Below are 16,821 nucleotides of genomic sequence, written 5' to 3'. Positions count from 1 at the left end.
AAAGTTTAAAGTTGCAATACAAATTTTCACCTAACATTAAAATATTTTAAACTGTTTTTGGATTTTAGGGAAGAATACTTTCACTGTAAAGAGTAAAGATTAGTTTATTTTAGATGGTTTTAGATGTTTACTTTATTCCCTGTAGATAATTCCTTGAATGGTTGACAGAGATGTTCTTGTAATTGTAATTGCTTCGTTGCAAAGATGAGCACATGAGTTTAAAATTTAAATTTGCAATACATGTTTCAACATGACACTGAAGTACTTTTAAATGTTCCCCTGTAACAGAGGCTCACAGGATCCTCAAATTGTCTCCATGAATTCCTCATCTTTTAACTATAATGTGTCAAGTGGTCTGAGCTATCGAGACTCTTTCAGCACAGCTGTAGCCAAAAATGTGATTGTTGTGGCTCTTGGCCTGACCATCAACTATATCAATGGCACACTGATTCATACCTTCAGAAAACACCAGGTCAGAATCTTTTCTTATTTAGTCTATTGTCATTATCATAATTATGATTGATATGTGATTATTTTAATAGATGAAAGACATGGATGTTTTGAGTAACAAACAAGATTAATTGATTCCTTTCTTTTCTTCTCCTCCCTTTCAGATATTTTATGTGAATCCTCGTTACGTCCTTTTCATCCACCTGGTCTTGAATGATATGATCCAGCTTACTACAACAATCAGCCTGTTTGTCTTTAGTTATGTCTTCTACAAAATTAATACTTCCTTCTGTTGCGTCATCATTACCTTTGCTGTCTTCACCACCCTCAACACTCCTTTAAATTTAGCTGTCATGGCAGTAGAGTGTTACATTGCTATTTGTTTACCACTACGACACGCTGAGTTCTGCACCATCAAAAGAACATACACTCTGATTGCCTGGATTTGGGCCATGAGTGCACTCTCGACCTTGCCAGATGTGTTTATTATTGTGGCAACACAGCCTGTACAGTTATTTTATTCCACAATTTTCTGTGAGAGGGATAACTTGTTCCGACACCCTGTAAGTTTAAAAAAGAGGGATGTTTCCTACATAATTTACCTAATCGGTGTTTGGCTCACTCTCTTCTTAACATACTTCAAGATCTTCTTTGCTGCTAAAACAGCTAAAGAGGCTAAATCCGGAGTTGGAAATGCAAAGAAGGCCAGGAATACAATCCTGCTTCATGGCTTTCAGCTACTGTTGTGTATGCTAACCTATGTAGCTCCTCTGGTAAAAAAAGCTCTATTGTACTGGTTCCCTACATATTATATACATGCAATCTTTGTTTGTTATGTCATCATACAGATCCTCCCCAGGTTTATCAGTCCTATAGTCTATGGGCTACGAGACAAGACATTTAGACAACACTTGAAAAAGTATCTGCAGTGTACAGTGAGACCAAGCATCAAACCCTGGACTACAGTGAAATGAATGTTGCTGTACTAGATAAACAACAAGATACATACATTTTAAACAAAGCATTTCCAGTTGTGAATGAACTAAGAACAAGTACATTCTAACTTCTCATTTTAAAAGGACACTAGTGCACACCCAGCACACAAAATTGTGGTTTGACAAATTCAGATACTGCCACTGTACTATATTAAGCACCACAAGCAATACAATTTACAAATTCACTGAACTATCAATTATGAAATTCTTCCAAACCACACATAATTTTGTTATTTTAAGACTCTACACTGGAATGGTTTATCTTTAACAGCATACATACAGTATATGATACAGTGGTGAAATAGACATTTTGTAATAAATGGAATTAAATACAAGTATTGAATTCATTGAATTATCAATTTTAAAAATCTCCATATGTTACATAATTAGATTTTTTAACAATTTAAACATGCATCACTGTCTGCATGCTGCAGGCTTCTGATGCAGAATCACCTATTCATCTAATCATTTCTGTCTCTACTTATTCTACATTGGAATGGTATATCTTATCTTAGTATAAGACTTTTCAATAAATAGAATGACATACAAGTCATGTTCAAAGACTGCCCCTATTAAAAAAAAATAATTTTTCATTTTACATTTACATTACAGACTGGACAATTACACATTTTGTGTTCTTCAGACTGAGCAGAGTTCAATATGTCAATGGCCCAAGGCCAGAAAAAAGTATGTCAGGCAAGTTGATTGGTCAACTGCTGACCCATTTAGGTCACTGACTTTTTCTTTAAGTCAGTCAACTAATGTAGGTTTCACCTCAGCCAAGGTCAAGAGCCCAAGCAGTGACGACAGTTTCCAGAGTACCATTGCCCATAATACCCAAAGTTAGGGAGGAACTAAAAGGATGGAGGTCTCAGGGTGTGACTGAAAGGGTCACACAACCAGCTGACTGGTGCAGTCTGATGGTGCCAGTCATGAACGCAAAAGGCAAAGTGCGCATCTGCATTGACATGAAGAGGGTGAACAAGCTAGTGAAAAGAGAGAGATACTTGCTCTCCACTCTCAAGAAAGTCTGAGAAAACTAGCAGGGGCCAAAGTCTTCTCCTCCCTTGATGCATCCAGAGGGTTTTGGCAGATCCCTTTGCACAGCAACAAGCAGCTTGCTAGTGACATTCATCACACCATTTGGCAGATTTTGATTTAAATGCCTGCCATTTCGCATTAACATTGCACCAGAAATTTTCCAGAGGAAAGTGCATGAGATACTGTCATACCTTGACAGGGTGGAGGTCTCCATGGACAATGTAATTGTCTATGGACCCAGTACCAGCTTTACTACTACTTGTAGTTCGCTGTCAGTGAGTTTGGCCCTCCTGAACTCATCCAGCGTCCGCCCGGATGCAGATAAAATGCTCATAATGGAGTTCACATAGCAGCAGACATCAGCCTCTGTGTCGCTGTCCATGGTGGTGACTGCTGGAGCCCACCACCAGTGTTTTACCAGGTGCATTCTCCTCGCTGACTCATTGAATGTTATTAGCCTGAGGAGCAATCTTTGGCACCTGGTTGGCATCACCACCATGGACAGCGACACAGAGGCTGAGGTCTGCTGCTATGTGAACTCCATCACGAGCCTTTTATCTGCATCCCGGCAGAAGCTGGATGAGAGCAGGAGGGCCACACTCACTACCAGCGAACTACAAGTAGTAGTAAAGCTGGTTAGGAACGGATGAGCAGAGCTAGTCACCTACACCCCTCAAGAAGAGACTACTACCACCACAGAGGGGAGCTCTCAGAGGGCTATGGGTTAGTCACCAGAGGAAGCCGCATAGTTGTCCCTCAGTCAATGGGGGAGGAGATATTGAGCAGAAATCCATGAGGGGCACCAGGGCCTCCCAAAATGCAGGGAGAGGGCACAAGGATCTGTGTGGTGCAAAATGGGCAACCCATTTATCAATGGTTTCTATTGCTCAGCCACAAACTCAACTTTGAAAGACTTGAAAAAATATATCATGTTGATGTTGTCTTTACACATAGGGTGCAGGCCTGTGCCCCATGGAGCAGCTGTACCTAATTAAAACATCTGGTAGTGAGAGTCCAAAGCTGTATGGGACAGCCTGTATTATTTTTTTTAATACGCATAATTGGCAGGTGGTGCAGATATTTTGTTTATTTGAAAAACTATAGCTGTTTCATGTTACACTCTTTTTGCGTGTGTGCAAGAGAATCTACAGAAATTTCAAATCATCACCAAATTTGAAAAATTATTATTTATTTATTTTGTTGCCATATTACCCAGCTTTATATTCTTGGTTGCCTCATTTGGCTCACAATTCTGGAACAGGGAAATAAGTTTACAAGGAGGGGGGCGTTCAATACTCGTGAATGTACAAGTAAGTAATAAGTGGAAAGACTTAATTAAGTGTATTATCTTACACTGGAATGGTATATATTAAACAGCATATATACAGGTGCTGATCATATAATTAGAATATCATGAAAGTTGATTTATTTCAGTAATTCCATTCAAAAAGTGAAACTTGTATATTATATTCATTCATTACACACAGACTGATATATTTCAAATGTTTATTTCTTTTAATTTTGATGATTATAACTGACAACTAATGAAAATCCCAAATTCAGTATCTCAGAAAATTAGAATATTACTTAAGACCAATACAAAAAAAAAAAAAAAAAAAAAAAAAAAAGGATTTTTAGAAATGTTGGCCAACTGAAAAAGTATGAACATGAAAAGTATGAGCATGTACAGCACTCAATACTTGGTTGGGGCTCCGTTTGCCTGAATTACTGCAGCAATGCAGCGTGGCATGGAGTCGATCAGTCTGTGGCACTGCTCAGGTGTTATGAGAGCCCAGGTTGCTCTGATAGTGGCCTTCAGCTCTTCTGCGTTGTTGGGTCTGGCGTATCGCATCTTCCTCTTCACAATACCCCATAGATTTTCTATGGGGTTAAGGTCAGGCGAGTTTGCTGGCCAATTAAGAACAGGGATACCATGGTCCTTAAACCAGGTACTGGTAGCTTTGGCACTGTGTGCAGGTGCCAAGTCCTGTTGGAAAATGAAATCTGCATCTCCATAAAGTTGGTCAGCAGCAGGAAGCATGAAGTGCTCTAAAACTTCTTGGTAGACGGCTGCGTTGACCTTGGACCTCAGAAAACATAGTGGACCAACACCAGCAGATGGCATGGCACCCAAACCATCACTGACTGTGGAAACTTTACACTGGACCTCAAGCAACATGGATTCTGTGCCTCTCCTCTCTTCCTCCAGACTCTGGGACCTTGATTTCCGAAGGAAATGCAAAATTTACTTTCATCAGAGAACATAACTTTGGACCACTCAGCAGCAGTCCAGTCCTTTTTGTCTTTAGCCCAGACGAGACGCTTCTTTGTTCAAGAGTGGCTTGACACAAGGAATGCGACAGCTGAAACCCATGTCTTGCATTCATCTGTGCGTGGTGGTTCTTGAAGCGCTGACTCCAGCTGCAGTCCACTCTTTGTGAATCTCCCCCATATTTTTGAATGGGTTTTGTTTCACAATCCTCTCCAGGGTGCGGTTATCCCTATTGCTTGTACACTTTTTTCTACCACATCTTTTCCTTCCCTTCGCCTCTCTATTAATGTGCTTGGACACAGAGCCCTGTGAACAGCCAGCCTCTTTAGCAATGACCTTTTGTGTCTTGCCCTCCTTGTGTCATCTTTTGGACAACTGTCAAGTCAGCAGTCTTCCCCATGATTGTGTAGCTACAGAACTAGACTGAGAGACCATTTAAAGGCCTTTGCAGGTGTTTTGAGTTAATTAGCTGATTAGAGTGTGGCACCAGGTGTCTTCAATATTGAACCTTTTCACAATATTATAATTTTCTGAGAAACTGAATTTGTGGTTTTCATTAGTTGTCAGTTATAATCATCAAAATTAAAAGAAACAAACACTTGAAATATATCAGTCTGTGTGGAATGAATGTATACATTATACAAGTTTCACTTTTTGAATGGAATTACTGAAATAAGTCAACTTTTTCATGATATTCTAATTATATGACCAGCACCTGTACAGTACATGATACAGTGGTGATATAAGCATTTTGCAATAAATGGAATGAAATACAAATAGTTTGGCTCTATTTAAGAAAAAAAACTAAACAATTTTTCCCATTTTTATTGCATGCACTTATTGCAATTTTCTGGGCCAATTCCGAATTCCAATTTTTCATAGTGTTTGACCTGCCAATACCAATTTTGGCCGATTCTGATTAAATTTTTTCTAACTACTTTACAGTACACACAAAGATAACCACAGTCCAGATGTCAGTTGCAAACTGATTGCCGTTTTGGAAATTGGCATGTAAAATGCTGCATGTGTGGTTTGATATGAGATTAAACAATTCTTTTAACGCAACATCTGAGAAATACCATCTACTTGGTATTACATATTTTGGGCTCAGATATTGTATCAGATTTCTGAAAACTAGACTTTCAACCACTGAAAACGGCTGGTCATCCAGAGCAATGAATTCCATTATTTTTCTGGTAATGGCTTTATTCTTTTCATTGCTGAAAAAAGCTATCAGAGGTTGCTGACTTGTAGATGGGTCAGTACTAGTTTTAGCTTGCTGTTCTTGGCCATTGCTAGCTTCAGCAAACTTAGCATACTCAGCTGGGTGATGGTGTTGTAAGTGTCTTATCAGATTCGTTGTGCCAAAAGTTTTTGGAGTTGTCCCTTCACGCCCTACTTTGGCCTTGCAGGTACTGCAAATTGAAAAATTGTTGTCTTCTTCATACACGCTGAAGAATTTCCATGCAGCTGACATGTTGTAGAGCTCGCAGGTTAACCTACGTGTGTGCACGTGTGCTACTGATGTTGTGCAATGTTAGTTAACATGTGGAGTGCATCTGACTGGCATAAAATCAGAATATCTTAGACTGACCGGCCGATTGCTGGTTCCGGTCACCTGCCGATCAATCGGTTCATCCAAAAATTTTTATCTGGCTGATTTTCAGTGCATCACAATTAAAAATTTGTTAACATCTTAACTTAAACCAAACCTTACCCTGAACTTAAAGTTCATTTCATGATTTATGTTAAAAGGAATTTCCCACAATGTGAATGTGTAAACAAATTTACTCTATGTCCCCATAACTTCAGAGGACATTATAGTGACTTACTATTATGTATAGTGACTTACATGACTTGCGTTAATTTCCTTACGCTAACCTAAACCTATCTTTAAATGAACCTTAACCTAAACTTAAAACATGTCTTCACCTTAACATTTAATGATTTACATTATAGGGACCCCATGGCATGAATAATACCTGGATGACACACACACACACACACACACACACACCATATGCATTACTGCCTATGATCCCATGACATTTGCCTTAATTACTATATATTAGGTTATTTCAAAGACATCAGACAAACTGTATGGTGGCCGTATATGACTAATACTAAGGTGAGTGTCAATTCTTTCTGTGTATCTCTGTGTAAAGACAGAATATATTAATCATTGCTTATTTTTGTTTGACTATTATTTTGTGTGTGGCTCATTCAGTACAGTGCAATTTTAGACAGATGCTCTTGACTTCATAATTAAGTGATATTCAAGATAATAATGTTATAATGTTCCTCATTAACATGGTTTGAACTTTGTTAGCATCAATGTTATAAACTATGTGCTCAGACCTTTTTAAACTCAATTATTTTGAAGTGTGTTTGTTTTGGTACTTCATCAACAACAGCAAATTTTTACATGTTATAGCAGGAAAAGCAGTAGTGTAATTAATAGCTGCTTTTTATTTGGCTGTTTCGTTTCAGGCTGCTGGTTTTGTGCATGCAGGCTCACTGGGACTTACTGGCACACTTAAAGCAGCAGAGTTTTTTTCTGCTGTGACAACTCAAAATGCTTGACTTGAAAAATTCAGAGATTTATATCAAATCTGACAAACAAAAAAGTTTACCACAAGCCCTCTTCACAGCAGACTTTTTGTTTTGTGATAGCAGGAAATGCACAGGTGTGGCTAACAATGGCTCTGTTATATTTAAGCATCACAGTAAACAATGATAGTGTGATAGTGAACCAACAGGAGCAACACCAGGACCCTGAAACTGAAACAGCATAGCATTGTTGATGTCATTATTTCCTTAATTGCTGTTATCTATTCAGCAGATTTTGAGTGCATTACTGAAAAGTTGTAGGCTTGGCTTTTTAGTATTTTATTTTGTAATTCACTTGAGTTGAGCTTTTCTGTTTTTATGTCAGGCAATAAATGGCCATGTTTAAGAATCCACTACTCAGCTTATAAAGGAAAAATACTATGCTCTGTAACAGGAACACGATGCATGAGTACAGAAATTATGTGTCAAAATTTCAGTGAGAAATTAACTGCACATCCATGAAAGTGTCATTTTCTTGAACAGGTATTTGGTGTTTATGGTATGACTGCTGATAAATAATACTCTATTCTCTTCTCTTCTAATGTAACCTACAATTGTCTTTGGTGAAACAGCTTAGGAGGATCTGGTCAGTACACTCATGAGCCTTTCAAACACTGGCAGAAATTTCACAACGCCTGTCTATCGGGACACCTTACAAACAGCCATAGTCAAGAATGTGATTACTGTGGTTCTCTCCATCTCCATTAACTATGTCAACAGTACCCTGGTACACACGTTCAAAAAACATCAGGTCTGAATCTTGTCTATGTCTAGGAATGAATTTCAATGTATGCATAAGTGTAACAAGTGTAAATTCATTTCATACATTTAGCCCCACACAATATTACTGTGATATTTTCTCATATAATCTGATCCTTTTCTTTGTATTTCCTAATCAATTTTGTCCATCCCTACAGGTTTTTAATATGAACCCACGCTACATCCTGTACATCCATCTGGTAATCAATGATATAATCCTGCTGACCATATTCACCCTCATCCAAGTCCTGAGTTACATCGTGTTCACTCTAAATGTCTCTCTATGTATAATTTTGCTAATGATTGCTATATTGGCAAATCTAAACAATCCTCTAACACTGGCTGTTATGGCAGTAGAGTGTTACATCGCCATTTGCTTCCCCCTCCGCCACACACAGATCTGTACAGTCAAGAAAACGTACATTGTGATTGGCCTGATATGGGTGCTAAGCACACTTTCAATCCTACCAGATTTATTCGTTGCCTTGGCCACAGAATCTATGGACTTCTTTCATTCCAGAGTTTTCTGCCTTAGAGAAAACATTTTCAGAAGCCCTTATCTCAAAGAGAAGAGAGATATATGCAACACTGTGTTCTTGATCATTGTTTGGCTCACTCTTTTATATACGTACTTCAGGATCCTTTTCGCTGCACAAGCAGCTACTACAGATGCCAAGAAAGCAAGGAACACTGTTCTCCTCCACGGCTTCCAGCTGTTGTTGTGTATGCTTACCTATGTTTTTCATCTTATGATAGAAGGTCTGACATACTTGTTCCCAAAAGGAGTACTGGCCATTCGCTTCGCTATCTCAATATTTGTTCAGGTTCTGCCTCGACTCATCAGTCCAGTTGTTTATGGGCTACGAGACAAAACTTTCAGGAACTACCTGAAAAGATATCTGTTCTGTTCAAGTGCTAACACTCATCCACAAAAAATATTGAGGAGGCCATTATAAAGTCTGGTTTGAGCTGCACCTTCTATGTTTTAACTGTTCCATATTAATAGAAAAGACATTTTTTAAACAGATTAAATACTAGCAGAGACATCAAGCCAGTGACAGTGATATAAACTCTACAATCTTCTCCTTGGTTTTGCTCTTTAAACAGATAAAGAAGGAATTCATTTTCATTCTTATTACTGAGTTCCCCTAAGGAGATGTTCTAAAACATACAAATTCTCTCCTTAGAATAACAATTTGTGTATGATTTGGCCTTTCCACAATAAATTCTCAATGACTGTGTTATAATGTTATGATGATGACATGTTAATGATGTTAGAAATTCTTAAAATTAAATCTTGTCCTAATTAAATCTTTGAGTATGAAAATGTTTAACTGGTGAACGCAAGATGTTTCCTACTTCACTGGAAAGTTCATTCTCAGTGTTGTGACCTGGAGACTTCAGTTTTTCAACTCTTACTTGTGTAAGTTGCATATTGGACCATGATTTGTTTCCACAGTAATTGATGAATGTGAAAACTTCCTTGTAATGTGTACATAAATCATTCTGCACAGTGCAGCTCAAACACTGAAGCGAAGGAACAATAATAAGTACATTCTGACAGATGGCGTGGGACTTTAAACTGCAACAGAATAATTATTTTACTAACATGATATGTGGACCAGAAATCTCCAAGGATCCAAAATTTTGAAACTGATCCAAATGATTTCATGCAAAATCATCCGAAATCTGCCTTTCAGAAAAAAAGACCCCATCTGAACTGTTGGACAGTCAGACGTGATCCTAAAAGACTCAAATAGAAAAACACAAACAATGAATGTGCTACCAATTAAACAAGAATTAGCAGTTGAAAGAGAATATTAATACACATAATTTTTCCTGCACTTCACAGTCCATCTGGCCTCAGCAAACACATTTTCTGCTGTTCTGATTACACTATAGAGGATGATTTCCTATACTGACACAGAGTATTTTATTTGATAATGATCTCTATACTCTGTACCTCAATAAACATCACATAAATACAATGTTGAAATGACTCTGAAAGGATAAGTAATTTGAATACAGTGAAATGTACGACAGGGTGGACATAATATAAGGAACACCTGAAAATCAAAATAATCTCATACCATAGTCTGAAATAGAGAATTTATTTGCAAAGCTTAAATTAATTTTTGTAGGCACTTTTTAAAGCTGCAGTTTGTGTTGTTGTGTTGGACTGCATTATTTTGAACAAGCTTGAAATTAGACTTTAAATGTCTGGTGCACAAAAACTGTGGTCAAACTGTGTAACGCTATTGTACTTAAACCTGTTCCCTTCAGTCACTGCATAAATATAATGTGTGCAGCAAACTCAGAACATTTAAATTAGTGATTTTCCACAAGATTTTTTTTAATTTTTTTACATGTCTGGTTTCCTTCGTCAGCTCAGCAAAGTTACTGATCATAACAAAACATACACATAATGCAACTTCCTTCACTGTTTTGCAAAAATTACATCTTATACTCCTCACTTTATTGTTTTACTGCAAGGTCTTTGGACATGTCTGTTACTTCCCTGTCACAGTTATAGTTAGAGGTGAGTCATATCAAGCCACTTTGAAAATGTTTCCTTTCACTAAATGAATCAGTTATCATTAAACAATGTGAGCTCCACAGCATGAGTTTGAGTTTTGCCTAAATACTGGAGGTAGTCTCAGAGAGACTGAAGGTCACGGCCAGATAAAGCCCACAGAACCTCATCATCTGCAAATAGCAGTGAGAAAAGACCTGGTCATAGGGCTTCTCCAAGTCCACAAAGCACATGTAGACTGGATAGGCAATCTCCCATGACCCCTTGATAGCCTTGGATCCTCCTGGATCCAAGTGTAGCTTACACCAGTCAACACACACCCAGTGTTGGCTCATCAATCAGTCAAGGACCTCTTTTCCAGCGCCCTGGCATGGGCAGAGAGGAGGCAGAGAGGAGGCAGAGAAGTGCGATACCCCAATTATTTGAGCACATCCTCTGGTCCCATTTTTTGAAAATGGGAACTACCATCCCAATCTTCCAGTCACAGGCACTGTCCCCAGTCTCCATGCAACCTTGAAGAGGCATGTCAGCCAAGACAGCCCTACAATGTCCAGAACTTTCAGCATCTCAGACAGAATCTCATGGGACCTTGCCACAAAGGAGCTTCTTGACTACCTCAGTGACCTCTGACAGGGATATGGATGAGACTTCAAACTCTGCCTCCTGCCTCCTGGGCTAGGCCCTGCTTCCCCCTTCCTGAGATGCCAGATGGTTTGCCAGACCCTCCCTGAGGCCAACCAAAAGGCCTCACCAAACTCCTTCCACACCTTGGTTTTTATGTCTGCAACTGCAGCCGAACCCACAGCTGCAGCCGCAGCCCTTTTGGCCTGCTGCAATTTGCCTCACCACTACTGTCCACCAGTGGGTTCTTGGATCAACCACAACTCCTAGGGGTTGCATCCAAAATGCAGGATCATGTCCCTAGACTGCCCAGTGATGTGTGTCATCAGATGTTCCCAGTTCACCCTGACCACTTGTTCAGGTTGTCTCACCATTTGATTCATCCCCAGTGTGTTATAAGTTGACAGCTCTGCACCTCTCTTCACCCAAGTGTCTAAAACGCATGATCTTAGGCCTAAAGTGTTCTGGTACTACATACAACTATGAACCAACTTTGTCTAGCATAGAGGTCAAACAAAAAAACACCACTCAGATTCAGATCAGGCAGGCCCTTCCTCCTAATCACCCCCTTCAGGTTTCTTTATCATTGCCCACATGAGTGTTGAAGTCCCTGAGAAGAACTAGAGAGTCTCTAGATGGTGCCCCTTCCCACACAATAAACAGATATCTCGAACCTGGGCAATCTTAGAAAAGGAAAAAGTCCAGCCCCTCTCCAGGAGTTTTGGTTTCAGAGTCAGTGCTATGCGTGGAGGTGAGCCCAACTATATGTAGCTGGCACTGCTCTATCTCCCGCACATATCTGCCTCCTTTCCAGGTCACTCGCCACATACCTAGAGCTAGTCTGTGACACCAGCGATTAGCACACCTGGGCCTCTGACCTGGTCTGCTGTCCTTCTTACCTCACATACCAACCTAATGCCTGTCCCTGCAGGTGGTGGACCCACATAGAGGTTGCTACATGTAATTTCTTTTAGCTGTGCACAATCAAAAATAACTTGAATTCCCTGCTATTAGTTCTCTCCGAACTAAACTGGTGCATAACATGAACCCTTGCTTGCGCTTTACTGGTTTTGTGTTGAAGAACTCAGACAGATCTAATTCCAAATCCTCAGGTGACTGATGCCCATTTATTCACACACCTGACAACAGCAAAGCTCTTGTTCGTATCATTGTTCATATCTGCCCACCACTAAACAGCACACAAAAGTCAAGAGAGAAGTAGAGTGAATGTTGGACTTACGTGGCTCCAGATGAATGCTGATCTTGCTCCTGGTCTGCTGCCCTCAAGTGCCTACAAAAGAAAAGATTAATACAGCTTTAGGACCAGTTTTCAGTATTCATCCCTCATTACAACACAGGTTTAAAGCAGTTAGTTTAACAAGTTGTGTGAAATACGTTTATGTGTTTTCTTACTGGAAAGGAAATAAGATCAACACAAATCTTAAGTGTGTGGATTAAGGAAGCCCCTGTAGTCGTCAATTTGGTTAGCCAAGCTTAGCACTGCTCACAGAGGGAAAGGGCTAGCATGGCTGTGCAAAGTGTACCACTACTTCTAAAGCTCACTAATTAACATGTTGTATCTAGAAAATGTAATGAAGAAAATTCATTTGTCTATCTATTTGCCTTTTGGAGAGATGTGTTTGTGTTCACCTGATAAATCTAAGGCCAACATTCCCTCTCTTTTGGTTCTGTTTTTGGTCTCTACCAACTCCTGCAGGAAATATCTGGCTCTTGAGCTGCTGAACTATGTTCACCAGACGGTCTATCTGCTGTTTGCTGCTAAACAAGTAGTGGTCAGTTACATTTTACAGATTGTGCCTGCTGCGGCCGAAAACAACACTATGAGATTGGTGCGAGTGAGCCAGAACAATAAAGATGTGGGCCAGGAGACCAAAAAATGAGCCAAAATTCACTATAAAGCTCTATAAAGCCCATAAAACTGCAGATTAGTCTGATAATTCTTTGTAGGTTCAGCACTACCAGAGACACCTTTCACACTGTTTTCACATTGTCAGTTGATACATTATGTCATGATAAAAGTAATGATTGTAGCTGCTTTAAGGCACAAAATTTCAATTGACAAACACTCATCTCATTCTTGGAAAGAAAGCAAATTAGCATATTTCCCAAAATATAAAACTGTTCCTTTAAGATACACACATGCCAACATGAACACACATACACAACCAATAATCTCAAAGGACATGTATCAACCTATATAAACTCATTGCATCAACATCCATATGTTATGTGACGTCCTACTGGGTATGAGCATTTTCTTTTATGCGTACTGCTATTATTGCATCGAACTGATTGAACTGTCATTGTCTATATCATTATACTGTATTGCTGCATGTCATATGTATTTATTTATCATGGACATTTTCTGTGTTTTAGATTAATTACTGAGATATTGCTGAATTGCTCTGTCTGTCACCCTGGTCTCAAATAGGGCAAGTGCAAAGAAGGGTTTTCTTCTGTAAAATTCTAGACATGGGACAATTACCTAGTCATGGTCTAAGGAAACTATGCTTAACTATTACCCCAGGCAAAAATAAACACTAGCTTTACCATCTGCTCTGAAATAGCTGATACAGTGTCAGGATAAGTTAAACAATTTGTGAAAAAGACAGAACACACTTCCCCAAAGAGGCCAGAAATTACAAATAATGTTTCAAATTAATGTTAAATCTACGTTTTATTCCTTGGATTAGTACAAAGATTTTCAAAGCTCAGCATTTCCCTTAATTTTGAAACTTTCCTGGACTGTCATAAACTCTTTTTAAACCTCACACTGTGGAGGGTACAGTATGACCTTAAGTATTGTCTGTGCTTCTTTCAGACAAGGACAACTCTGCCATTTCAGACATGAATTTATCATCTGTCAATGGCACTTTTACTGCAGCTGGGAGACAGCGGGACACCTTCGCTGGAGCTGTTACCAAAAATGTGATTGTCACAGCTCTCTGCATCTCCATTAACTACATCAATGGTACTCTGGTCCACACCTTCAGAAAGCACCAGGTCTGAAGTTCAGCGTTGTTCTTATTTTATACAGTATGTGTGAGCACAAAAGAGGAATTAGGAGACAGCAGAGGAGGGAAATTCTAACATGCTATAAATAATATAATATAAAATATTGTTTCAACAGCTTTAACAAATCAGTTTTCCAAAAAAAGGGAATGAGATACACTGGACAATAGTGCCCCATTTAAATATCCAGGATAATAGCATGTTATAAAAAAGGATTCATGTTAAAAAAAAAGTTTGAAAATACAAAATGTTTCTCCCAGAGAAAACCACATGTATTGGCACCACTGGATAAAATTCATATAATCTGGCTCCCTGCTTCTAATGTTTATTAGTTTAATCTTTGCTATTTTAAGCATCAATCAATGATATTCAGTAAAAGCCTTTAAATGATTTTCTCATTTATCATTCCACCTCTGCCAGGAAGGGAAGTTTTCTTCTATTAGTCATAGATTTGGGGTAAATTTAAGGCTGTCATTACAAAGTAATTCAAATATTTTGAAGTTATGAAGTATATTATTGTTACTTGTTGTGAGTTCATTTCACTGCATAGTCTGCTTTTAATGTCATGTAGTGCTTTGTTTGTTTGCTTGATTCTCTTTTCTTTTTTTCCTTTACGTTACAGATCTTCAGTTCGAGCCCTCGTTACATTCTGTTCATCCACCTGGTGATAAATGACATGACACAGCTGTTCCTGTCCGCTCTTCTCTATGTCATCAGCTACACCCTGTATTCTATCAATGTACCTTTCTGCCTCATCCTGCTGCTCATTGCCGTCCCCACCACCCTCAACACACCACTAAACTTGGCTGGAATGGCAGTCGAGTGCTACATCGCCGTCTGCATCCCCCTCCGTCACGGACTGATCTGCACCGTCACGAAAACCTACATCCTGATTGGTTTGATCTGGGTTGCGAGTTCACTTTCTATCCTACCAGACCTCTTCATCCTCCTGGCAACAGAGTCTCTGCATTTTTTTCACTCCAAAATATTATGTACCAGCGATGTTGTGTTCAGAACCGCCTACAGCCTAAGGAATAGGGATTTGTCAGACATAGTTTGTCTTGTCTTGGTTTGGCTCATACTCTTTTACACTTACTTCAGGATTCTGTTTGCCGCCAAAGGAGCAACTGTAGACTCTAAAAAAGCCAGAAATACTATTCTCCTCCATGGTTTTCAGTTGCTGTTGTGCATGCTTACTTATGTGAGACCCATGTTTGAACAAGGTCTCCTCTACTTACTGCCCAAACAGCACTTGTCCATATTATTTGCCTCCTATGTCATTGTCCAGATCCTGCCTCGCTTTGTTAGCCCCATTGTTTACGGACTGCGGGACCAGACCTTCAAGAGATATGTAAGAAAATACCTGCTTTGTGGAGTGAGCACAAGCAGCCAACCACAAAATGTCACTGTGCCAAACATGATGCCTCCTGTGAAACAGCAGTGACAGTTACTCCAACCATATTCTGACAAACACTGTGCACAGTGCATTCAGAAAGTGTCCAGACCCCTTCACTTTTTTCACATTTTATTATGTTGCAGTGTTATGCTAACAGTCACTTAAATTCATTTTCCCTCATCGATCTAAACTCAATTCCTCATATTGACAAAGTGAAAACAGAATTTATTAAAAAGGAAAAACTGAAATATCACATGACATAAGTATTCACACACTTTGCTGTGACACTTTTTTCTCTGATTAACACTGAGGAGGCTGATGGGAGGAAAATCAGCTCAGTCCTGTGTCTATAAAGGCTCATCTGACAAGTTGTCTGCCTTGAGTGTGTGAGGTACAGAGACAGCAGTGGACCACTAGAGGCATGTTGGGGCCACAGACTGCACCAGGGAGAGGTTGGGTTCAGTTGTGAACAGAGGAGCGAGACGGTCAGCCTAGGCCTTATGAGCATGGCCCAGAATTCTATCAGAGCAAACTACACACATGTTCATTCCAGTCACACCAGCAGACGAGCTAGAATAAGATGCATCGACACTCATCATGGTGGGGGTCTGCCTTTGTCTGTGATGGATTTTAATCCCTGCCACATACCTCTGGAGTTGCTGTTGTTGTAACCAAGACTCCACTCTGTCCTTCAACTGTTTGCTGGACATGTCTGTTACTTCCCTGTCACAGTTATAGTTCCAGGTGAATCATATCAAGCCACTTTGTAAATGTTTCCTTTCATTAAATTAATCAATTAATTATTTTTTCCAAAGTTCAGCATTCGTTTTTGTCAGTCATCATTAAACACCGTGAGCTCTACGGTATATCAGCACTGCCAAAATAGGAGTTAGTTTCAGGAAGGACAAAACAAATCTGCAGTTTTGTTACTATTAGCGTGGGGGCATCTGAAAATTAACCACAGGATTTATTGCTTCAAACCTTCAAACTCCTAAAAACACAAAAATTTGCCCTAGAAAATAAGTGACTCTTTCTGTTGAAATTATGAGCTCTTCCCTAAAATAGAAACTGCAATTTCTGAAGAAACTGAGGCGGGATTGCTGCTTCTGCC

General features: G+C 39.3%; 3 protein-coding genes and 1 long non-coding RNA gene across 5 annotated transcripts in view; 3 read left to right on the top strand and 1 right to left on the bottom strand.

Moving 5' to 3' along the window:
• Positions 1-16,821, bottom strand: part of LOC139630596 (uncharacterized) — a 71,715-nt gene that overhangs the window by 31,350 nt on the left and 23,544 nt on the right. For both annotated transcript variants that reach the window (XR_011693183.1, XR_011693182.1), the window contains one exon: positions 12,522-12,572. This is a non-coding gene — a long non-coding RNA (uncharacterized lncRNA). The remainder of the gene's footprint in view (positions 1-12,521; positions 12,573-16,821) is intronic.
• LOC139631108 (odorant receptor 131-2-like) lies at positions 272-3,069 on the top strand. Its single transcript, XM_071495074.1, has 2 exons — positions 272-472; positions 615-3,069. The coding sequence occupies exons 1-2, from the start codon at positions 272-274 to the stop codon at positions 1,422-1,424; spliced, it is 1,011 nt and encodes a 336-aa protein (XP_071351175.1). The 3' UTR covers positions 1,425-3,069.
• LOC139630592 (odorant receptor 131-2-like) lies at positions 6,978-10,080 on the top strand. The gene is made up of 2 exons (XM_071494200.1): positions 6,978-8,119; positions 8,286-10,080. The coding sequence occupies exons 1-2, from the start codon at positions 7,967-7,969 to the stop codon at positions 9,081-9,083; spliced, it is 951 nt and encodes a 316-aa protein (XP_071350301.1). The 5' UTR covers positions 6,978-7,966; the 3' UTR covers positions 9,084-10,080.
• Positions 12,579-16,511, top strand: LOC139630587 (odorant receptor 131-2-like). Its single transcript, XM_071494195.1, has 2 exons — positions 12,579-14,305; positions 14,937-16,511. Exons 1-2 carry the CDS (start codon positions 14,150-14,152, stop codon positions 15,756-15,758), a joined length of 978 nt encoding a protein of 325 aa, XP_071350296.1. The 5' UTR covers positions 12,579-14,149; the 3' UTR covers positions 15,759-16,511.

Source organism: Trachinotus anak, unplaced genomic scaffold (genome assembly GCF_046630095.1).
Source record: "Trachinotus anak isolate AG129_WGS33_773 ecotype Australia unplaced genomic scaffold, CSIRO_AGI_Tana_v1 ptg000013l, whole genome shotgun sequence".
Taxonomy (NCBI): Eukaryota; Metazoa; Chordata; class Actinopteri; order Carangiformes; family Carangidae; genus Trachinotus; species Trachinotus anak.
The sequence above is the reverse complement of the archived record's forward strand: the minus strand, read 5'-3'. Positions and strand labels throughout refer to the sequence as shown.

Coding starts and splice junctions, on each gene's coding strand:
- LOC139631108 (XM_071495074.1), top strand. CDS start 272: ATGTTCCCCTGTAACAGAGGCTCACAGGATCCTCAAATTGTCTCCATG. Junction 473..614: donor ATACCTTCAGAAAACACCAG/GTCAGAATCTTT, acceptor CCTCCCTTTCAG/ATATTTTATGTGAATCCTCG.
- LOC139630592 (XM_071494200.1), top strand. CDS start 7,967: ATGAGCCTTTCAAACACTGGCAGAAATTTCACAACGCCTGTCTATCGG. Junction 8,120..8,285: donor ACACGTTCAAAAAACATCAG/GTCTGAATCTTG, acceptor CCATCCCTACAG/GTTTTTAATATGAACCCACG.
- LOC139630587 (XM_071494195.1), top strand. CDS start 14,150: ATGAATTTATCATCTGTCAATGGCACTTTTACTGCAGCTGGGAGACAG. Junction 14,306..14,936: donor ACACCTTCAGAAAGCACCAG/GTCTGAAGTTCA, acceptor TTTACGTTACAG/ATCTTCAGTTCGAGCCCTCG.